General features: G+C 43.6%; 1 protein-coding gene across 2 annotated transcripts; it reads right to left on the bottom strand.

Annotated features, from left to right (window-relative positions):
- Positions 1-2,231: 2,231 nt before the first annotated feature.
- On the bottom strand, positions 2,232-25,012 carry RCAN3 (RCAN family member 3). Of its 2 annotated transcripts, none has more exons than XM_077337629.1 (5): positions 24,783-25,012; positions 16,428-16,680; positions 8,171-8,344; positions 6,417-6,588; positions 2,232-5,042 (listed from the first exon to the last, which is right to left on the bottom strand). In XM_077337629.1, the coding sequence occupies exons 2-5, from the start codon at positions 16,620-16,622 to the stop codon at positions 4,834-4,836; spliced, it is 750 nt and encodes a 249-aa protein (XP_077193744.1). In that variant the 5' UTR covers positions 16,623-16,680; positions 24,783-25,012; the 3' UTR covers positions 2,232-4,833. The 2 variants fall into 2 exon arrangements, with proteins under 2 accessions (XP_077193744.1, XP_077193745.1); XM_077337630.1 differs by lacking the exon at positions 24,783-25,012 and adding an exon at positions 23,427-24,457.

Genomic DNA, 25,012 nt, shown 5'->3' with positions numbered 1-25,012 from the left:
AGTTTGGGAATGGTATGTATGTGCAATACCTTGCCATAATGAATTGTAAGGGGGTGGGATCACAACAAACTGCCTGCCACAATATCCCATTCAATCTGGGCCTAAAACACATCTGACTTCACCAGAAAAATAGAGATGAAAAGTGGAAAGAAATGTGATGGGTTTGGGGGGGGGGGATAAACATCAGCAGATATGGCTTGTAAAAATTATTGCTGCTTTTCACTTTAAACAAACATGTCACATAGTAAATTCAGCATAATGGAATTTAATGCACTGGTAATAAGTAATCTTCCATCTGCTTCAATGTTGTTGTTGTTTTTAAATGATACACAGGAAAGTGATGCAGCACATCTTCCAATTTAATTTGCATATATAATTTTAAAAATTCATTTACATGATTACCTATCCCACTCATCCTCAGTCTAAATGGCAGAGCAATAACAGATACAACAGGAAAAAATGCTCCTAACCAATGACAGGAAACCAACACAGAGATGCATTCCGGACACATTCCTCCCCAAACTGAAAGTTCCCTACGCCGAATCACCCAAACCTAGGCTCTGCCCTTATGCCCATTACCCTTCAAGGGATTTGTTGCAAGGATCAAGGAAAGAGCTCAGAAGTTGGTATGAAGAATGATACAGGCAACCATTTATCAAGCAGTCATGTACCACTGTTGGCACATAACCATTGGGAAAACTGGCTGTATCTGCAAGATGATAAGGATAATTTTACCATTCCTCTGCTTCTCCAGATTTCTGTTCAAGTAGAGAAAAATTATAAAGATGGCTACTGTACTTTTCCACATTACCACATTCCCTTTGCCACATCACTTTTGGGTCTATTTCCTTGCTCCCCCCTTCTTTATCTTTAGCTCACAAGTCAGGGAACCAGAAACCCCAAGCTATGTGAAGTGAAGAAACAAGCTTAGCTTCATAAACAGGAGACAGGTAGCATCCTTCAGCATACAAACCAAGCAGCAGCAGCAGCAATGAAACAAAACATTGGAACTGCAATAAAAGCCCTCAGACCAAGTGATTTACTGCCTGTAGATATCCAAGGGTGTCTCTTTTTTTCCTAATGGAAAAAAATGTTGATTGTTCATGTTGAAAAGCTTTTGGACATTGGATTCTCCCTCCCTTTCTCGCATCCTTTCCAAGCATTTAATTGTCCAGGTAAATACGCCCCCAGCATCTCGAGATAAAACTCTCTCCCAATCAGTGCTAAAGGGAAAAAATTACGTCAGCAGTTGAAAGATATATAGGCCATGTCAAATGCAGAACGTATGTAACACTTGAGGGCTTTTCTATGGAGACAGCTTTGAAAAGGCAAGCAAACGAAGAATGAGAACTAACTCCACAGACATGGAGAGCGTAAGAAAGCCTGTGTGTGGTTGCAACTGGCATCCATAGAGAGAAACACGCACCACAACGTTCCTGGGGATTTTACAGTGTTAATATAGGTTTATTATTGAGTACCTAGAAACAGGTTTATACAGCCAATTTACAACAGAAGTATCAAGTTTGTCCATGAATTCCCTGCAGACTGATGCAACTCTTCTCTCCCACCCACCCTCACTCCCCAAATAACTCTCAATGCACTTAAAGTTTGCTTGCTACCTTATACTTGACAGGTGCGGAATAATCCTTTGAAGCCAAGAATACTTTTAAACTTCTACCTTCACCCCATCCAGCACCCAGTCCATCTTGCTACATTTCACAGGCCCACACGGGAGACCGAAAATCTGAATGGCACCCTCTCACCTGCTAGTTCATGTGAAGCTCAACCCACCAAAATTTTGAAACCGGAATTGCAGCAAGGATGACAGAGACCTGCCGCCACCGCTACTTCAGAGAAAGAAAACAAGGCACGGAAATGGGAAAGCATTTTTATTAGTCTTCTTTAAAAATACCAGCTGTGGTAACACCGAACCATTGTACATGCATCTTTGTGTCCCAACTATTTTGATTCTAATGCCACAATACTCTCAAAGCTCTATGGTTCTGACCCACCAATATAGTGCTTATTTGATTTATTTACAATGTTGATAAGCTCTCTTTCTGCCCTCATGAGGGCCACCCAGTATTCCAGACCCTGCTCTTAAAATTACTGGCAGGCCCCTTTGGCACAGCTGCTGGTCCCACCCTCCTCTCTCCTCCACCCTCTCCACTGTCAACTGAGGCAGCACCTTTCATGTGATCTGATTTGGCACAAGGGCTGCTTTTTATTGCTTGGGGGGGGGGGGGGGGAGAGACAGGAGCCTTAGAATTTTGGCAAGTGCTTGGAAAGCAATTTTTGTCATTAACATGATTTGTCTGCTGCATGCAATCCTGAAGCAGACAGATTCCCAAATTCATTTCTTGATGGCTTTTCCCCATTTACTTTACCAAGAAGAAAAAGGCAGCTGTGGATTCAATACTCTTCATTATTCTCTACTAAAAATAGGGCAGGGGCTCTGAGTATTTATTTAAAATAATTCTACTGTCAATTAAAAAAAATACAGAAAAACATTTAAGGTGGAATTGTAGGATTCTGTTAACATACAATTAGAATACAAGACACAACTTTGTTATACTGGAAGAAATTTCTGTTCCCCCAAAACGCTTTTATAATACTGTTGTAGAAAAACAACAGGCAGAAGAAGAACTATATTTTGTACCCCAGCTTTTACTACCTGAGGGAGTCTCAAAGTGGCTTACAATCACCTACCCCTCCTCTCCCCACAACAGACACCCTGTGAGGTAGGTGAGTCTGAGAGAGCTCTGAGAGAACTGTGACTGGTCCAAGGTCACCCAGCCGGCTGCATGTAGATGAGGGAATCAAACCTGGTTCTCCAGATTAGAAGCCACCACTCTTAACCACTATGCCCAGCTGGCTCTTAACCACTATACCAAGATTGCTGCTTTGCTAGAATAAATTGTGTTTAACCCCTGCTTTTATGTGTCACATTTAGCTCCAAGGAACTCAAAGACAGGTAATATTAAATGTCATTCTTTGACAAGCCGCTTTAGACTGATTAAGTATCATTGGCCTAAGGCAAGCTGTAAACTTCTTTGCTTATGGGATATGAAACATCTAGATCCATTCAAATTACTGTATTCTGCACTCTTAAAGCCAGCTTTCAAGCAAAGAAGAAAGGCTTGGATTATATATACTAACAAAGAAGTTTAGCTGGCCTCAGAAACCACTTAGGTGTGGGTCCACATTTTCTTCTTTGCCACAGGAAGTGGTCGGCCTTTCACCTTTCATTGGGTTTTGAAGCCCCTTGGAAGCAAAGCATTTCTTGTTGCTCAGAGTCTCCAAAATGTAGAGGTTGGAAGAGGATTTCCCCCAATTAGAATACTTGCCACATGCCAAAGAGCATGCCAAGGAAGAAAGATGACAGACAAGGGGGGGGTGGATGGTGGGTGTCTCTTTCTCCCACGGTACTGGTCACTGTAATTTTACAGACAAAATGGGGACAGAGAAAAATATTGCAAAAACCTTGTGAAAATATTCCAGCACTTTGGCTGCTGTGTGTCCCCCTCCCCCAATTCTATATCAGTAAAATATTAGCTGTTGGAAAGAGCACATTACAAAAATGTCAGAAACTGGGATCTTAAGGTGGAGTTCTCTTGGAAAATGCTGGAAAGAAAAGGCTTATACAAGGAGTACTGGCAGCATTTATGAAATCTTATTTCACAGGCTAGTTGTGGGGATAAAATGGAGGGGGGTAGAATGATGAAACGTGGGGTATAAATGAAGTAAATAAATAATAAATGTAACTGAAAATGGGTAGCTGATAAAAGGTTGGTAGGTTGTAGATGGGAAGGGGATATCATGATTGCTAGGTGAAAGGAAAGAGGAAATATTGGGGGGGTTGCCCCCCAGAAGTCCTTGTAGGTCCCCCGCTTGTCAAACTCTATTATTCTGCAACTCAAACTAATTAGATACAGAGAACAAGTTGTTGTGCTCTTGCAAGAAGGATTAATGCGTTCAAATACATTCGAAATACTTTCCAGCCTTGTGTGGGGCGTGGCCGTACTCCTGCACAATGGGGCTGTGCAGGGAGTGGGAGGCAGGTAGTGAGACGGCACGACAAGAAGTTGCCAGGAGCTGTACAGACTGCCTTATTTCTGCTGCCAGCTTAAATAAATATACACCATTTGGAAAAGCCACATCCTAAGAAACATTAGGAAATAAGTACAAAAGGAGTTGGCCTCTAATATGCAGCTTCCCTGCCTGCATTTCAGTTTTCACAGTTGCAGTGAGCACAAAGACAGCCTATCAGACTTACTTGTGGTTTTTGCCTCACATTATTTCACAAAAGTACTTTGAAATTCAACACACACACACACACAAAACTATGGCATTTCTAAGGAAGAACGAAAGCACAAAACAGACCTGGAAATTTGCTTCTAAAACCCCAAACCATTTAGAGATTTCTCTACTTGATAACAATGTACATTGTACATAATGTTTTATCAATATATTACTTCGAACATCATGTTAACTGGATAATGCACACAAAATATACATGAGAAACTCGCGTACAAAACCACGTGGCAACCAATACAAAGATGGCAGCGTTCGAGTTTCTTCCAGCCTTTTTATACACCAAGAAAATGGCAACACACACACATTCCAAAATGGCATCCTCCTAGTCTAGTGTGCTAGGACTCAAAACCCCAAAGGATTTGCTACATCTTGGGAGTTAAAACCTTAAAGTGCTCTTCAGGACATTGGCATCTAAAGTCTTTTTGATGCGAGATGACTACATGTCTGTCGCCGCTACACGTCATGAAGCAACACAAACATGATTTCCACCCACGGCTGCTGTTAGATCTGCTCAGATCAAAAGTGCATCCCACCCCCTACCTCTAGCGTACATTCAAAAGTTTTTGCTTCACTCAGCAACGTGGATGGTAGATCGGGGCGCCTTGTCTGCACAATCTTATGTTTGGGATTTTTAATTTCATCCTCCTCTTCCGTTTCGCTTTCACACACATGGACAACCACGCTGGGTGTGGATTCTGTTCCTGCGTGAAGCTCATACTTCTCCCCTAGAGGCAGAACAGGTCACAACATTACAATACCAGCAAAGTGATACTATCATAGTTTCAGAAACATAAAGTTTTAGTCCCTTTTATTTCTTCTAGCATATATGGAAAATAACGAAGTCTATACACGTAGGTTGCATTCAAAGTGGGTTTGGGATATGCACTGTCAGGTAGGTGTCACCATTTCCCCTCATGCCAGCCATGCCCCTACCACCACCAATGCAGCCTTTTTGCTGTTTTTAGATTTTTTTTTCCAATTAGTAGTACTTGAGGAACAACCAGGAAGACATTGGCACAAGGATGCACCCCAAAATAATATTGGGACAGAATTCAACCTCATTTACCACTAAAGCCATGGGTGATTCCCCACATGATGCCAGCAAGCTCCCAAGGCAAGGATAGGAAGCTCTCTTCTCTTTCCTCCATAATGGAAGGAAATTGGGCAGAACAACCAACAGGAAGGGCTGGGTCTCCATGGGTGTTCTGGGCAGCATGCAGCGGAAATCCTAGCCTCCCCCATCTGTCTGGGAGCCCCAAGCAAGGAAACAAACACCAAGGGTGGTACAGCCTGCAGGTGGAAAACATATGCAAGCTGCCTGCCACTCACCCAGGACTGTGCCAGGGAGGGCTAGGTATACAGCAGGCTGGCATCCTCAATTACAGTTCCAGAGAGTACACCCTTAAAACATTCATTTCCTTTAGGGGAACTGTTCTCTTTAGTCTGGAGCTGTAATTCTAGGGGGCCCTCTCTTCTCCCTGGCATTCTCTCCTGGCCCTCCACTCAGTTTGCCATTTAGGCCGGGGCCGTGGGGCTTTTCTTGGCCTGCAGGTATACCTCAGAGTTGGCAGGAGGCGGTGTGGAGGCATGTGCTGGTGGCCTCTGTGTCAGGTGGGCAGGAGGGACCACCTAGTGACCATTGTGCCCCAGGGTCCGTAAGAGGGGGAGGCTGGCGGTTGGGGGAGTGGGCAGGGGCGGGCACTCCCCCTCAGAGAAGACACAGGCTGGCTTCCCTGAGCTCTGTAAGCCATTGCCTCAGGAGGGTGAAGCTGAAGAATCCCCATGCACCCCACTCACCTCAGGAGAGGTGCCTGAGGGGTCAGAGACTGCGAAGAAGTGGCAGAATTGTGGGAAGACCGTTAGGGGCAGGAGTTCTAATCTGATTGGGCAGCCAGTGGGCAGACGGCCAATCAAAGGCATACAGGTGCCAATGATGGATCTGATCGGCCCAACACCAGGACCCCTTACTCCTTTTATTTAGTCGCTCATGGTTACGCACACCTCCTCAGATACAGTGCATCTGTGGTACTGTGCCTGCTTGATCATTTTTGCTAAGCAATGGGAGAAAGTAGAGCAGGAAGTTGGAAAGAATGCCATACCAGGCCCCAATTTTGATACAGCACAGAGCAAGTCGTAGTTTATCATAGGTGTGGCATCTTCACTCTGCTTCCATCCTACAGGTGGAGAGGCTGGTGGTGAGATCAGAAACTGTTTGACAGGCTGTGGGGGCAAGAGGTAAGATTTGTCTCCCACTTCATTGGCCATCTGCACCTGGGGGAGGGAAAAAAGCCAACACTGCCACAACAATAATGCAAGGCTACAATTTTCAGATATGAGTCACAAGAACACTCTTTTTTGGTGGAATTTTTGATAATCTAGCACCTTATCCTATCTCACTCCAGTACTAGTAAAACAGTTTCAGTGACTAGAAAAGGAATGTGGATATGAAATGCAGTTTCTTCCCCTTAATTTCTTATCATTAAACACTGACAATGTACTTGGCACTGAACCCCTAACAAAAACTAACAAAAATTCTTACCCTTGTTCATTCTTCCAAAATCCCTACAGAGTCACTTGTGGTCCTTGGTTTTCATTTTACAGGCGGGGATATTCAGGCAGGGGTATTCAACAAGGGATTTGGGGTAATGAATAAACAACAATTTATTTTTATTTAATAAATTTTTATTCTGTTCGTCTTCCATGAAGCTCAGCATAACATACATAGTTCCTTTCCTATTTTATTACCACAAACCCCTTGTGAAGTAGGTTAGCCTGAGAGATAGTGCCAACCCCAAGGGCACACAATAATGTGAATTCAAATTTTCTTAATCCAGTCCTACAATAACCACTATTTCACCTGGAGGGAAGAATGAGAGCCATTTGCACATGATAAACATCATAATGATGCGCAGGGCTGTGATTTGCAAGAGAGGAGGAAAAAGTACAGAATGCTGTATCTGCATTCTGTGCTTCTTCTCTCCTGCAAATCATAGCCCTGCACATCATTATGACCTTTTTCATTTGCAAATGGATCTCATTTTTCCCTCCAGGTGAAATAGTGGTTATGGTGGGACTAGTTGTGAGACTACTGCGAATCTGGGGGGGGGGGGAGAAGGGCTGAATTAAATGATAGAATATGACTGTGTCCTCCAATAGGAGGGATAACAACCAAAGTCTAGCAAACCTAGATCGAGTTATTCAGCATAGCTTTTTAAAATGCAGAATTACACAAACTAGGAATCTAAACATATTTCATAATGTATGTTGGACCCAGGTTTCTTTCTTTGGCGCAGTTCTGATCATTTTGCAAGTTTTAAAACAAAGCGCTGAACACACCCAACTCCAATTATGTTAGTTACATACCAATGCAAGACTTCTATGAAGAACGCATGGGTTCTATATACACAGGTTTCTACCTGGAAAATGTTCTGCCCCCAGGTTACCAACTGTCTAAAGAGTGAGCAGTTTTAAAGGATTGTGTAGCACTCGATTTCAAAAATGGGAGTCAGGCAACCTATAAGAAAACTCTCTCTAACCCCCGGGAAGCAGCAGGACAGGCAGAGCTTATCATTACAAGTATGTGTTGCTCCTGAAGGAAGATACTTTCATTTCTTTTACTTGTTTTTTTAATTAGCAAAATAACGGTATAGAGGTTGGCACCTTTTCTTCTCATTGCATTAAAAAAATCAGGTATTAAGTAATTCCCAGAATCCATTGGCTAACTTTTGACAATCATCATCATCATCATCATCATATTAATATAAAATGTGGCAAAATTCACAAAAAGCATAAATTCTAGTATGAGGTGCTTGCTCCAGGGTTGTATCAGAGAGAAAGGAAGAGGCCAACATACCTGAGCAAAATACAACTTCAACTTTTTCCCATCGAAGTCAGTCTCATGTAGTTCTATCCGTGCCCTTGCTGCTGCTTCTGGATTGCTAAAGTTTATCCTTACTCTTCTAAAACTTTTAAATAACTGGAATGTAACGTGATCATCATAGATGGAGAAAAGCGCTTCAAACCGTTCCTAAGGGTAAAAGAAAGAGCAGTCTTATTATCTCTGGCTATTAGTATGCAGCAAAAGGGCATATCTGGTATTTATAATTATTTTTAGGTAATTTATAGTCCATCTTTCTCACTAAGAAGCAAGGTGGATTACACAGTGCAAGTCACTACAATCAACAGGCTGGGAAATCCAATAAACAGTGCAATCCAATAAACAGTTTGGCTTGCAGAAATTTGGTACAAAACTGAAACAAAACATAACCATTTAAATGTGTTAAACGAGGCTAAACTTACAGCAACAGAGAACTTAGAAACATAGTCCACAGTCCCCCCCTAGCCCTTTACCAAAGCATCTTTTGAACCCTTTCACTGTATGACAGTCCTATTACCTTATGTAAAGAAGCCTTCTTGAATAATTTGCATAGTTTTTGGGAGGTCACAAGAGAGGGAGCCAGCTTGGTGTAGTGGTTAGGATTGCAGACTTCTAATCTGGTGAGCCGGGTTTGATTCTCCGCTCCCCCCACATGCAGCCAGCTGGGTGACCTTGGGCTCGCCACAGCACTGAGAAAGCTGTTCTGACTGAGCAGTGATATCAGAGCTCTCTCAGCCTCACCTACCTCACAGGATGTCTGTTGTGGGGAGAGGAAAGGGAAGGTGATTGTAAGCCACTTTGAGACTCCTGGTAGAGAAAAGCGGCATTTAAGATGATCCTCCTCCTCTTCTTCAGGCAGCCCATTCTACAAGGTGGGGACCACAATAGACAATGCCTATATATGAACAGTTTCTGGGTGGCACCTACAGAATGTCCTGCTCAGATGTGTGAAGCTATCATGGTAGAGCATGAAGAAATAGCAATCCTGCAGGTATGATGGACCAAGGCCACAGAGAATTTTGGATGTGATCACCAAAACTGTGCCCAGTAACTGATAGGCAACATGACCTGGATAGCTCAGGTGAAGCAGGGCCAACCCTAGCTAGTACTTGGATGGGAGACCACCGAGGTTTGTGATGCAGAGGAAGGCAATGGCAACCACCTCTTGACTTGAAAACTCTATGAGGTTGCCATGTCAGCTGTATCCTGATGGTACTTTCCACCATCAATTGATGGGCAGCCAATGGAGCAATTGCAGAATGGGAGAAATATACATGTGTTGCCTAGCTTTTGATAAGAACTAAGTTGCAGCATTCTGCAACAACTGGAAACTCCAAGCTGAATTTGAGGGGAGACCTATGTAGAGTGCATTTCAGTAGTCTATTCTTGATGTTACTGTGACACAGTTCCATGTGGCCGAAATGGCCACAGCAAGGGAGGGAATCATCTTGTGCATTAACTTGCTTCGCCATCTGGATCCAGTATAATCCCTAAATTCTTAACGGAGTCAGCTGAACCCCAACCAGCATCACTTCCATCTTGTTTCAGTTTTAATTTGTTCACTTTCAGCCCTCTGACCACAGCAGCCAGGCAGTAGATTAAGGTAAATGTACAAACTAGTGCCCTCTACTGGCAATATTTTAGGTTAAAGTATTACATACTGCTACTGTTTAAATGCTATTTAAAAAATAGTTTAAAGAGTTGCTGTATTACATGAAATTTACATCTCTATCTCCAAATTAATCCATAGATGACATGGCTCAGTTGGGAACTGAACCCAGGTGTCTTAAGGTGTGAGAGGAAAGCTGCATGTCACATGATTTGATCAGCAAGTTGTTTTGTCACCTCATGCCACTTCTATCTATGCCCCAGCCTTCTCCAGTCTTTCTGTAAGGCAGATGCAGGATTGAGCTCAATATTCATTGCAACTGAGCTGATGCCAAACAGACAAATATTCCATGAAATCAAGAATCTGTGTGCATAAACAACACCCCATGTTTGGGTTGTAAGCAATTGCCACTTGCTCCCAAGTCTTGTAAAAGAATTTACAGGCAACACAGTCCTTGCCTAATTGTAGTCACTCTGTTCCATAATTTTCCACTGGCAGCTTGTGTGTAGCTTCTCCAACAGGCCACATGTTATAGTTGCCTGCATTTCTGATCCCATTCAGAACTCCTATGTAACATGCAGCTAGGACAGGGCAGCTGTCCTAGAACCCATGCTGATGAGCCCCTAACTTCCCTGTAGCTGGCTGCCTTGCTGAAGCTATGGTGACACTGCCCTACAGCTGATCATGTTGCCTTCCCACCAACACCACCTTACAGCTGAAAGCTGCCACCATAACTCTATAGTCTTGGTGGGAGCAGCTTCACTCAGGCAGCAGCTTGGGACAATCAGGTGAACAGCACAGGGGATGCAGCCTTCCCAGGGTCCAGGGATTCTGAGGTTTCACTGTCAAGTTTCACCTGGAGCCTCAGAATCACTATAAGTCTGCTCAAATAGGACAAAAGTAGGGTATGCAGCTTGGTGTATTGGTTAAGAATGGTGGCCTCTAATCTGGAGAATCAGGTACAATTCCGCACTCCTCCTCCACATGCAGCCAGCTGGGTGCCCTGAAGCCAGTCACAGTTCTTTCAGAGCTCTCTCAGCCTCTCCCATCTCACCCATGTTGTGGGGAAAGAAAGAGAAAGCAATTGCAGGCTGCTTTGAAACTCCTTTGGGTAGTGAAAAGCGGGGCACAAAAAACTAGCTCTTCTTCTTCCTTTTGCTCTGAGCTAAACTTTAGCTCATTATTTTGGAGACATGGAATGCCAGTGAGTTCTGAGCCATGAATGACAGTGTTTATACTGAGTCTTTCCTTAGCAACATGCTTTAAGCAGCTGCATCATTAGGTGGTTAGTTTTTATTCCAGGAAAGCATAATCCAGCCTCATCAAGGCTCCTCTAATCTTTGAGATTTGACGATATTCCAGAAAAGAAGAATCTGTTGCTAGATTACAAATGATCCAATACGTGTTTGGATAGTCATAAAAACAGGACAGATTCAAATGGGTAGCCATGTTGGTATGAAGTAGCACAATAAAATCAGAGTCCAGTAGCACCTTTAAGACCAACAAAAATTTATTCAGGGTGTGAGCTTTTGAGTGCAAGCACTTTTTCTCAGACTATGATCATGTGAGAAGTCTGAGGAAGAGTGCTTGCACTCGAAAGCTCACGCTCTGAATAAATCTTTGTTGATCTTAAAAGTGCTATTGGACTCTGATTTTATAAAAACAGAATATAAGGGAAAGCACAAAATCACTAAAACAAAACAGACAGACCATTGCATGAGAAAGCCCTTTAAAGTCCATTAAATTCATCACAGCCCAGAAATCTGCTGACATATTTAGTATTGTGATCTGGAAAACTCATCAGGCTCTACTAACTGCTTTTGGAACAAGCAATATGGAATTTACAAGACTTAAGCAAGAATGCCTGCTATCAAGTAAAACACTGCCTCCAGCATCTACGACACACTTCAATGGAAATATGCACTTTAAATCTAGGGATAAGGTTAATTTGCATTCACTGGAAATGAAGCTTTTAATGAAAGGGTTAAACGAATGTGTGCCCCCCACCAAATTTACTTGTGTCATTTCCTCCCCACTTTCTTACAGCCACAGGAGTGTTCTTACATAATTCCTCCTCATCTAGCCAAAGGCTATTAAGTGAGCTGCTTTAAAAATGGTGTGCATATCTGGTTTGCAACAACATGCTGCCAGCAGAGCATACTCACTGTGTACATTTTGCAACAGCAATGAAAAGAAAAGCTAAAAGGAACACGCTACATCAAGTTACAAACAAGTAAAAAAAACAACGGATGAGATGAAAGGACATTTTGACTTTCTCCCACCACCTCCTCTAGTTTTTTTAAAAGCTCTAGAATCTAGAAAGTACACCTATAACACACGCTGTTCCTGCAACCATTGAAGCAAGTAAGCTTTCACCAGTATATGCCTGCGGCTACTTCCAACCAAAAATACAGCTCTCTCTGTCTGTCAACCCCTTTTATGCCTTAGTACTAACCCAAAAGCCCCCCCTATCCCCTGGCACTAGGAATTGTACTTTGAGAGAAATGCTTGCAAGCAGAGAAAAAGAAAGCTGAACACAGTATTTCAATGTTGCTGATCAAATGTGCTTGCATAAGAGAGGTGTGATTCTGTTAAGTCACCATGTTTTTTCAGAACACCAGGAAACAAACACTTTCAAGCAGCCGGTTGACTAAATCAGGCTTATCAGATAACATATTAGGCAATTAATGAAATGAGATAGTAAGGGGTAGAGGAAATAAAATCCAAATAATCCAACCAGGTATTTTACAGTGAAACATCCTAGGATGGTTTCCTGCCACTGTCCCTGCACATGGTGAGCCAGAAACAACTACACAGGGCTCTGCAGAAAGAAGGCAGGACATATAAGGATTTCCATGGTGGACCAGGCCAACACTCTTCCGCTATACATCTTATGAACTTCAGGCATTATGGAATGGATGCTTTCTAAAAATGCAGTGAATAAGACAAACCTACACGTTTGTTTAAAGGAAGTATAGAGTTAAGAGCATACATTTCACAGATGGTGAAGATACAATCTAGATTTGCTACTGTTTCAATGGACTTACTTAAGGTGATTTTTTAATCACACACTGTCCCATGAGCTCTGAAAAGAGGACAGTCTTAACAAATATAAAGTGAACCAAGAGCTACAGCACACAACTCTTTTATTTCCCAAATATCTTGGAAGTCTGGGACTTCTCAAAAAATATTAACAAAAGGTGTATGCAAGAGGACAGAAATTGGAAAAAAACTGCAGCCCTTATCCAATGGAAATTCCCACCACGGTCCTATTGTACTGAAACCATGGGGACCCACATTCTGTCCCCAAAAATCCCTATGGAGCCAGTTTTTGAACACCAAATAACAACAAAACCTCCTTTGTGAAGCAATACACCATCCCATCCTTATCCATCCATTGTGCCCCTATATATTTGTCAAATGTTCTGGTGGGTGGAGTGTTTCTGACCTGCTAAGATGGTCTAGTCAGACTGGGCTAGCCCCTACACACACCGTCCTCCCAAGCTGGCCGCTTGCATCTCCGGTAGCCTGGCTACCGTGATTCACGCATGTGCCACGCTCCCCCAGGGTGGCGGCGGACTGGAGAAGGCAGCGGCGGTGGCCAGGAGGAGGCGGTGGCAGAGCTCCCAGGAGGGGGCACCAGCAGCTGCCAGGAGGGGGTGCCGGAGCCACCGCCAAAGAGGTGGACATGGCCCGCATGAGGAGCCGGTGATGGCAGCACTGTCAAGCCAGCGTGCAAAGCTGCACCAAGCACGCCACTTAGACTATGAGTCCTCGAACGAGCCTCCGGCTGTGCAGTGGTAGAGCATGGCGCCACAGAAGGCACCCACCTCAAGGTAATTGCGCGCCCTCTCCGCCCCTTATCATCGCTCCCCCCCAAAGGCTGTCCCACTAGTGCCCGCTGCTTTTCTGCTTGAAGCAGTCCTTGTACTAGTTGAATCATAAACACCCAACCTACAGCAGTATCAAAGACTGCCGTTCTGGGTCTTGCATCTCAAGCTCCAGAGTACACCCTGTTCATGTTTTCTCATTTATAAGCACAATAACTCCCCCTTTCAACTTCTCCCCCAGCACCTAACAATTTAAAACCTTCAAAGGAAGATCTCTTCCCTACTATTATACATTCTCTTTATTTTCCCTCATCCATCATGCTTTTCTTCTTATTTAGGGTGGTGGGCACAGAACAGCTCCTTATATTGCTTTTAAATGGATGTTTGAACTCACTAGGGCAGTGGTTCTCAACCTTCCTAATGCCGCGACCCTTTAATACAGTTCCTCATGTTGTGGTGATCCCCAACCATAAAATTATGCAAGTGTTCTTTCACAGAAATTAAACTGAAACTGAACAGTCGCGTGAAAATCCATGGTTCATGATTGTATACAAACTGTTTTTGTTCTGGGGTTTCCCAGTTCAGCTCTGCCTCTCGTCCCACCATGCTGATCTAGCTCTTTTCTGCTGCTCCAGACGGACGAACGCTCTATCTCGATCTACACCGCAAGGCTGTTGTGTAGATCGCGCCCACCCCCGGCCAAGCTGCTAGCCCTGCCGTGACCGCTGTGAAAGGGTCGGTCGACCCCCAAAGGGATCCCAACCCCAAGGCTGAGAACCACGGCCCTAGGGAAAGTGCTAGCAAGGCTGTTGTGTGGATGGTGCCCCCCCCCCGGCCAAGCTGCTTGCCCTGCTGCGACCCCTGTGAAAGGGTCGTTCGACCCCTAGACTGAGAACCACAGCACTAGGGGCAGTTCTACAATAAACTAAATGCCAGCACTAAAGGGATAGTGACATGAAGTCAGAAGCTGAAATCTGTTGTTCATGAATTCACTAATAATGGCAATTTTACCTAAAAAAGAAAATTACTAATATACCTAGCTAAAATTTGGCTGACATATTGCAGAAATGTGAAACACTGGTATGAATCTCATACTTATGTCCTGTTAACTCATCTAATAATAACTGGGAAAGAGTCACGAATAATAATATTGAATTGTATCATCCCAGATTATTTTCAGTTACAGATACCATCTCTGAATGGTATCCGTAAACTGCAGAACAGAGTACAAAATGTATAAATACTGTCCTATCAATTGGTACACTGCGTTTCATCTATTAAAACAAATGAGACATCCATCACACAATGCTCTCTAAAAGCCTCCTGTTTCACACAGCAGAAGATAAAATGTTTTGTCAGCAATACGTATTATAAAAATTGGGATCCGAGTTCCTTTAGAAAACACATTCAGCCACAATTATAGCTGTCATGGAAACATTCCTACCTATGCCTGATCTACCTAGCTTGATGTGATTGTCATGACAATGAAAAGTAATAGTGGTATTTTATTTCCTCTGCTGGAAAAAAAAGAACATGGAAACAAGATAGGGGACAGAATACTATTTTACTGAGCAGAAGCTCTTGACTTCACTTTCTCTTACAAAAGAGAATGACCATTTGTTTATGTGAAACTTCAGCACTTGCAAAATGGAGCTAAAGTGACCCAGAGAAGAGCATTCGCAATGAATAGAGAAGCAAAGATGTTTAAATCCCAGTACTGTGTGGAGCTCAAACCTAGTGATCTTTACAATGGTATGGTGGATGACACCTCATAACACTGACTGTAGAACAGAACAAGACATCATTAAAAGGCACTGCTACGGATTGCAGAGGGGTAGCTGTATTATCTTTCCCTTCTTCATATTTTGTTAAGGGCTAAGTGGGCGGAGATTGGGCGGGGCCAGTCCGGGTTTGGCCCCTGACCAGGACAGACAGCAGCTCTAGCCAACTGAGTGAAGGCACAATCTAGGCCCTCACCAGGACAGCCCAGAAAGGCTCCTAGGCCCTCACCAGGACAGGTCAGAAAGCAACGGGGGGGCCCCGGGTGTGCTTCTAGGCCCGAGGGGAAGGCCATGCTGCCGCCAGGGGTGGGGAGGGGGGAAGCAGGCCTTGCCACTGGGCCTAGAAACGCCGCACCCGGGGGCAATGCCACCTCTATGTGTCTGCTGGGCGGCCACGGCAAAATAAAACAGGAGAGCAGTGAGCACTCAGATCTAGAGGTGTGCAGAGTTCCCCCACCCTTTTTTTCTCCAGTTTCGGTCTATTGGACCCTCCAAATTTTTTCTGAAAAATCCTGGATTCTAATACCAACAAAATAGTTGGATCTGGGATTTTTTGGAACTCCCAATTTTTTTCTGGATCCAATAGATTTGAGATGGAAAAAAAATGGGGGAAAGTGGCAAAGCCACAAAACACAGCTCAATGACAGCTCCTGCCTCTCAGGTGTTTTCCCAGTCTTTTCTGCAATCACTTTAAACCAGCCTGGTTTGAATCACAGAGTTGGATAGGACCATACAGGCCATCTAGTCCAACCCCCTGCTCAATGCAGGATCAGCATAAAGCACCCATGCTAAGTATCTGTCCAGGAAGATCTGAATGCATACCTCTAACCAGAATGCAAGTGAGCTCTGATTCATGAAAGCTCATGTTGAAATAAACGTTGTTAGTCCACTGGACTTTTGTTTTATGTTGCAAGCAAGGCCATCCATCACTTTAAGCCACAGTAACATCCTTGATTTTTGTAGCAACATTTATCAATCAACATATCTCTCTATTTCTTTGCACATCTCCTTACCTTTTGTTCTTGAACTTCAAATACTGCTTCATGAACACTACATGCAAAAAGTGAGGTAGGCAGGTCGCTTAAATCCATCATCTCTTCCAAGTCATCTTTATTTTCTCCAAAAATCATCTCTTCCTCTTCTTCTAGATCACTGTTGTAAAGGTCCAACTGGCTGTCACTCCAGGCCTTCATTGTCTCTCTAATCATTGCCCACTCAAATCAACTTTCCTTTCTCTGTATTTCACGGTCTGGGACAACAGCTTTTCTAAAGGAGACAAAAAAGAGAAAGGCATGGCACGAGGCAGATTTACCCCCCAAAATTCATTACTTCTGTTTTTAAAGATTATTCATGATGTGCAAGAAATAAATACTTGTGTGAACTGCCTTTTACCAGCACCGCAGAGCTATTCTTAGTTCAAGGTTTCAAATGCAAAGAATAATCTGTTCATCTATGAATGATGATCATCATAAACCAATCAATCCCTAAGGATGAGAATATGGCTTACAACCAGATGAAATAAAGAAATGCTATTTAAAATACTTATGCTGGTATCTCTTTTAAAAGCTCTCCAAAAATTAAAGCAGCTACAGGAAGGGAGCATTATGGGACCCAACCCAACACTGTAAAGACTCTGAACTTTGCCCTAGCTAATGTTAGCATTCAGAATAGACTCCAAACCAGTGGACAGCTCATATACAGAAGACAGAGAAGTAACCTAGGAACACAGGAGTGATGCACCTAGATTCAGAAACAAGTAACAAGGTCACAAAATCTGAGGAGAAACAATGCATATTAAGTAAAACAGTGGAACATTTTTTTCTCCTAAGATTGTGAGAAGATAGGGACAGTGAGATAGAGGTGTAGGCAAAGCAGGTAAATGCTTAGTGCTGCTTTGCTGCTTTTCATGGCTGCTTACTGCTTTTAGGATGGTGGCTACTCTGATGTTGCAGCAGAAAATTTGACATTATGTCTTAATCGCAGGCTCATAAAAAGGCATCAGAAAGCAGACACGTCCCTCTCCTGCAGGGAGGGCTGTTTTAAATTAAATCAGTTTTAAGTGAGCTGAATAAGAACAATTTACGTAACTAATTTTTAAATTATTGTTTGTGTTTTGAAATGTTTGTGTTTTGAAATCACTTCCTGGTGACCAGGAATACCAATGGTCGATATAATATTTAAACTATCATTTACAACGGAAGGAAACCATTATACACTCTGGGAGGAGACTAATCCAAAATGTCTGCACAGTCTACAAGCTCTTTGCAGTGGAGAACTCTGTTGTGGGGAAGATAATGGAGCAGATATTAAAGGGAGCGATCTGCAAACATCTGGAGGACAATTTGGTGATCCAAGGAAGTCAGCATGGATTTGTCTCCAACAGGTCCTGCCAGACCAACCTGGTTTCCTTTTTTGACCAAGTAACAGGTTTGCTGGATCGGGGAAATTCGGGTGATGTCATTTACTTTTAGTAAAGCTTTTGACAAGGTTCCCCATGATGTTCTGATGGATAAGTTGAAGGACTGCAATCTGGATTTTCAGATAGTCAGGTGGATAGGGAATTGGTTAGAGAACCGCACTCAAAGAGTTGTTGTCAATGGTGTTTCATCAGACTGGAGAGAGGTGAGTAGCGGGGTACCTCAGGGCTCGGTGCTTGGCCTGGTACTTTTTAACATATTTATTAATGATCTAGATGAGGGGGTGGAGGGACTACTCATCAAGTTTGCAGATGACACCAAATTGGGAGGACTGGCAAATACTCCGGAAGATAGAGACTGAGTTCAACGAGATCTGAACACAATGGAAAAATGGGCAAATGAGAACAAGATGCAATTTAATAAAGATAAGTGTAAAGTTCTGCATCTGGGTCAGAAAAATGAAAAGCATGGCTACTGGATGGGGGATACGCTTCTAGGTAACACTGTGTGTGAACGAGACCTTGGGGTACTTGTGGATTGTAAACTAAACATGAGCAGGCAGTGTGATGCAGCGGTAAAAAAGGCAAATGCCATTTTGGGCTGTATCAACAGAGGCATCACATCAAAATCACAAGATGTCATAGTCCCATTGTATACGGCACTGGTCAGACCACACTTGGAGTACTGTGTGCAGTTCTGGAGGCCTCACTTCAAGAAGGACGTAGATAAAATTGAAAGGGTACAGAGGAGAGCGACGAGGATGATCTGGGGCCAAGGGACCAAGCCCTATGAAGATAGGTTGAGGGACTTGGGAATGTTCAGCCTGGAGAAAAGGAGGTTGAGAGGGGACATGATAGCCCTCTTTAAGTATTTGAAAGGTTGTCACTTGGAGGAGGGCAGGATGCTGTTTCTGTTGGCTGCAGAGGAGAGGACACGCAGTAATGCAGGGGTAGTCAAACTGCGGCCCTCCAGATGTCCATGGACTACAATTCCCAGGAGCCCCCTGCCAGCATTTGGTGGCAGGGGGCTCCTGGGAATTGTAGTCTATGGACATCTGGAAGGCCGCAGTTTGACTACCCCTGCAGTAATGGGTTTAAACTTCAAGTACAACGATATAGGCTAGATATCAGGAAAAAAATTTTCACAGTCAGAGTAGTTCAGCAGTGGAATAGGCTGCCTAAGGAGGTGGTGAGCTCCCCCTCACTGGCAGTCTTCAAGCAAAGGTTGGATACACACTTTTCTTGGATGCTTTAGGATGCTTAGGGCTAATCCTGCGTTGAGCAGGGGATTGGACTAGATGGCCTGTATGGCCCCTTCCAACTCTATGATTCTATGATTCTGTACATATACTAATGAAGCAAGAAACACTTAGTTGAAGGCCAAGGCTGAAGTCATATAGAATAAAGAGGGGCTTATTATGTCTATTTAGCTTATTTTTATCCAACTCTTCCTCCAAGGAGCTCAGGGCAAAGTATAAGGGTCTTCCTTTTTCCATTTTATCTTCTTAACAACCCTGTAAGGTAGGTTAAGCTGAAAGAGTGCTTGGCCCAAGGCTCAGTCCCCCCGGGCCTAGGCCACAAGTCCAAACACTACACCACTCCATAAGTAAACAGACAAAACTGAGTATGCAGTCCAAAATCGGGCAGAATATCCCTGAGATAGCAAATAGATGGCCATGGTATTTGATTGGTAAGTACAAGAAGATTTGAGGAGTGAATATATTGCAAAGATCAGATAGCTAGAGGAAACTCAGCTAGAGGAAACTCAGATAGCTGGAGTATAAAATTGTGTGCATGGACTGCATAGATTATCCTGGTGAGATTCAAGATGGCATCTCCTGGATCCTAGGACCTGTGATAACCATGACCTAGTCACAATGATCCACACTCTGAGTTGCCAACAGGCTTATCACTGTAAAGTGGAGGTCTGCCAAAGCTGATGGACCTGAGACTACTGAACAAGACCTGGAGCTGAGTGCCTGTCCCTCCTCCTTTTGCATATAAGTCTGGGTCTTCCCAAAGTTAGAATAGTTCAATGGGACCCAAAGGGGGCTCAGACTGTGAAAGGCCTACTGCCAGAACCAGCCTGAATCCAGAACAACTTTATATCTTACTGAATTGCGTTGTATCTTGCATGTACATTTTATGTAAGAAAAGTGAGGCATTTATTTAAATAGGCAACCAAACAGAAGTTTGCTGTCAGTGCATGATGGAATTAAAGTGTTGGGAAAGGATCAGGACAATACTATGCCTAAAAATAGATCAAAACGATTCAAGAAATGGAAAAAAAAATCTGTTCCTCAAGTAATTAAAGTCTGAACAGAATATTCCACTTGTTGATAGGAACTCCAAATGAGACTACAAATCTGATGGTTTAATAAGAGTCTCAAGAATTTCAGCAAGCAAAAGGTATGGCAAGACAAGAAGGGATTTACAATTACTGTAGATCAGTAGCATGAAGTTTGCACAAAACATCCTTGTTCTTGACTACTAATCAGAATAGTCTGATTAGCAACACACTATTTCAGATGAGTAAAGGAAGGGGCAGGGAGCTGATTGTTCTAAAATTATCAATTGAAATGAGTCCCTAAACACAGCAGAGCTTTTTCTTTAAAGTAGGGAGGGGAGCACAATGAGAAAGGAGGAACACCCAAAGAAACTGATTTGCTTAAAGGACTGGCAGTTTGATTAAAGGACAGAATTCTGTTTTCTTTAACACTCTTTCCTGCTTTGCAGTCCATGACTGTTAAGCAAGATTCCCAGAGGGGGGAAATCTCTTAATAAATACAAAAAGTTAATCTTATAAGAAATATATGATGCAGTGAAATATTCTGCACTATTCCACAAAAACAGGAGGCTGTACCTCAACATTTATAGCACAGAACACTAGCTCCCAGCTTTGGAGACTGGTGAACTGAGATGACATAAGTAACCTCAAATGACCTCTGTTTCAATTTTTTTTCCAATCTACAAAACAGAACTGTAGATTCACAGCTGCATGTTTCTTCAAGAGAAACCACTATAGCCATAACAGAATACAAATTGGCTCATAACCCCTTAGTCACTTTATCAGATTATGAGAAGATATTGGGTCATGAGACTGCCATTTGATGATGAATTTACCTGATTTCCCACAATAATTTTGCGGCAAGGAACTGCAAATTGCCTCAATGGAAAAATGTTTTTTGGGAAATTTGGAGCAAAAAAACAGAAAGGATAGATTTTTTCCAAGACTATTATAGTTACTAGTATTTCAGTAACTAGTTCATTAAAAAAAAAGCAAGGACCCTGTTAAGATTATATACATGTGTACGTTGTATAATTAAACACATACTGATTTCAATTATACAATATTCCTTTAAATTATCCCGAATGTAATACATGAAATTTAAAACACAGGCTCCTGCAGTTATTGGCTTATACAGCAAGGCCATGTTTTAAATCATAAGAAAAAAGGAACAAAAGTTGTAGGTAGCTGTGAAGACCCATGGGGAAAATATCCTTTATTAGGATTAACCAAAATATCACAAAACAGAGATTAGTCTTAAATACCCAAATCATGTACAGCCTAATACTGAGTGTTCGAAGTAGTGGAACGGATTTTTGTTAAAACAATTTGATAGAGGACAAAGAGTAAGCTGCTGTGAAAGATTAACTGAATGGAATCTATTACTGTCAAAAAACTTATGACAACATGTTTGGCAACTGTCAAGTATTTTCCCACAGTAGAGAAACTTGTTTGTTTGACTCCAAGACATAAGAACACAATGAGGAAATAATTGAGGGGTGAGAGAAAAACATATGAGGAGAAAATACAAACAAATTCTAACAGAAGAGGTCTGCCATCTACTAGCATTTGTCTCAAATCCCAAACATTCATGATTGTAGGAAGCCAGATTTGTAAACTGACATATGATAGAAAGTTAATCTCCAAAGTTAATTGCTATAGCACTGGTGGAAATTTACTCAACTTTGACATGTAAATGCAAATGCTGTTAAAGATTATATTCCATTTTCCATTGTAAAGTAATCACTGCATCCTGAAGGAAGATATCCAGGGGTGAAACAGTAGCTTTGTAATATCTGTATTATTTTGACTGAAATTATATGTTCACAACACACTTCCAAAAGGTGAGAGCCCTCCCTCCCACTCCCCAAATCAATGAAATAATTAACGATATAGTTAAACTGAGGAGTCAACTATTCCCCTTCTTCCCCAATGTAAGAAGTACTACCCTCCTACCCCCTCCTTGTCTTCTTGGTATGTGAATGGCTTCTTATCCTGAAAGGGAAAAAGGACAAATGATCCCTACAGGAGTAAAGTCTGAAAGCAACATAGGTGGGGAGTTAGCAGCAGTAAATAAAGTGCTCAAGGATAACATGTGCATATGATGGAGGGGAAAGGCATTTGGAAGAATTAGTCTTCTGGAAGTCAGATGGATAACGTGACTGACTGACTCAGCAAAGAACATGTTTACAAAGAAGTAATAATGAATAGCAAGGATACAAATGGAAGGAAACAGGAAAGCTACACAGAAAAGGTGAGACATGGCAACAGCATCTGTTTGAAAACAGGGAAGTAAGCTAAGCAGAGGAGAAAAGCATAGATTCCTTATGAAACAGACAGGACAGAAACATATGAAACAACAATTGGACAACACAAAGCAGAAATTGAGGGAATGGCAGGGAAGGAAGCAAGAGTACAGTAAGTCTTCATGATAGAGAAGTTAAGAGGCATTGCCAATACATTTTTTTAAGGAACAAGAAAGTATGGAGGACCATACTGCAAGTCAAAAACAGTAAAAGGAGAATGGGTGAAGGCAATAAATCCCTGCAAAGATAGGGAAGGGGATGGGGGGGGGAGAATCCAGGGAAAGTAACAAGAGATTTATGGGGGCAACAATAACTAACACTAATTGATGTGTGTGTATGTGGGGGGAAACAAGCTCCCTTGCTAAAGCTCAATGGAGCAATTATGAGATTTGACATGGGCTGTGTGAAGGAAAATATTCACAGAGATATCAGCAGTATTGTGGAAACAAAAAGGTTCTACAAAAGGACAGGTGAAGGTAAAATGCCTTTTTCAGGGAGAGAAGAGAAGAAGAGAAACATGAAGGGAAAGGACAACAGATTTTTGAAATGGAAGAATCGAAGGGGTTAAGAGAAGCATCTGTGGACAAGAATTTTTTAAAGATCATCTTTGAAGGAGAAGGATAGTCTGTGGCTCAGCAGCAGAGTAGCCACTTTACATGCAATAAGTCTCACGTGCAATCCTCTGCATGTTAAGGATCTCAGGTAACAGGTGATAGAAAAGTTTTTTTTTTTTCTAATCCTGAAGTTTTACTTATTTACTTATACTTTGCTTATACTCACCCTTCCTCCTCAATACAGATCCACAGCAGCCTACATCTTTCTCCTTTCCTCCATCTTACCCTCCCAACAACCCCATGAAATAGCTTAGACCAGCGGTCCCCAACTCCCGGTCCGGGGACTGGGACCGGTCCGTAGATCAGTCGGTATTGGGCCGCAGCTCCTCCTCGTACTCCTCCCCAGCTGCTGCCTTGGGGGCTGCCCTGCCACTCTGCCGCCGGCTCACCTTTGGTGCTCTCCAGTGGCCACCATGGCTGGGGCTCCCAATCGGCGTGGCACTGCACAAATGCTGCTGGCAGTGCCTCCCAGCAGACGGCAGGAAGTCAGGGGCACCACCAGGAAAGCAGGTGGAGCAGGGGCTCAGGCAGCGACGTCCTTCAGCAAAAGACTACCCCCCCCCCGGGCCTCAGTAAAATTGTCAAGCGTTGACTGGTCCCCGGTGATAAAAAGGTTGGGGACCACTGGCTTAGACTAAGAGTGTGTGACTGGCTCAATGTCAGCCAATAAACTTCCACAACCTATTGGGGATGTGACCCCTAGTCCAACACTCTAACCAGTGCACCACACGGCTCTCTGGATAGCTGCTGCCAAACAAACAAAGCTGAGCTAGATGCAGTTATTATAAGACAATTTCTTATGTTCAGTGTTCCCCTGTCCCAGAACCCTGTTGCCAACAGCAGCCAACCTAACTGACTTTGAACACATGAAGCTGCCTTATACTGAGCCTGGCTATTGTTCTGCCAAGGTATTGCCTGCTCTGGCTGGCAGGAATTCTCCAGGGTTCCAGACAGAGGTCTTTTACATCACTTGCTACCTGCCCCTTTGCTTTTCAAATGCCAGGAATTAACCCTTGGGCCTTCTGCATGGAAAGCATTGAGAGACAGTCCCACCTAACTCGGAACCAGAGCATGAAGGCAGATGGCCATCCTCCACCCTTCGTATGGTATGTAATAACGATCTGCCTCTCACTGGTCAGCGGAGCAGCCAGGATGCTGGGAGAACCCGGTCCAAATCCCCAGTCTGCCATGGGAGGTCACTGAGTGACCTTGGACTAGTCTAAATTTCTCAGCCCAATTTACTACACAGGCTTTTTGCCAGGAGAATAAAAGAGAGGATGGGAGAACCGTGGCATAAGCTGCTTCGGGTCTTCACTGGGTGCAAACAAATATGGAGTATAAATAAGCGAACATCCTGGAGAGATATACTGCCCCTGTTCACAGAGGCTCCACTTTACACACCAGCGGATGCGTCCGAAGGGAAAAAGAAAACCTCCCCCTTCCCGACTGCTCTGCAAAATCTCGAAGCGGCAGCAGCTGCGGGAGCGGCCGGGGCCGTTTTGTGCCCTGATGACCCTGCGGGGTGGGGGAGAGGGGGCGGCCCAGGCAGGCAACAGGTCGACGAAAAGCACGAAGCGTCGGGAGGGAGGCCAGGGGGTGCAGGAGACTGGCGGGGCTGCGGCGGAATGAGAGGGGAGGCAGAGGACAGGGAAGGACAAGCAGCACAGCCGGAACGTGGCTTTTTTTTTGGGGGGGGGAGAAACCAGCCCTTGCTCGCGCGCGCTCTCTTGCTCTCTCTCACTCACCGCGTCCTTCTCCTCAGCCGCCGCCTCCCAAATTAATCTCATAGATGTGGATGAGGGAATGGGGGGGGGGACCGGAGCCTCCCAAAGCACCACGAGAGCAGCTACGGACGATGCTCACCCCGCCTCCCTCGGAGCCTGCGGAGCGGCGCGCCTCAAGAAAGCCCTCCCCCTCCACACTCCCTTTGCCAGTCTTGACGGAGGGACGAATTCGACACCTCCCCCCCCCGCGC

Source organism: Paroedura picta, chromosome 5 (genome assembly GCF_049243985.1).
Source record: "Paroedura picta isolate Pp20150507F chromosome 5, Ppicta_v3.0, whole genome shotgun sequence".
Taxonomy (NCBI): domain Eukaryota; kingdom Metazoa; phylum Chordata; class Lepidosauria; order Squamata; family Gekkonidae; genus Paroedura; species Paroedura picta.
This window is presented reverse-complemented; position numbering and strand designations above follow the sequence as displayed.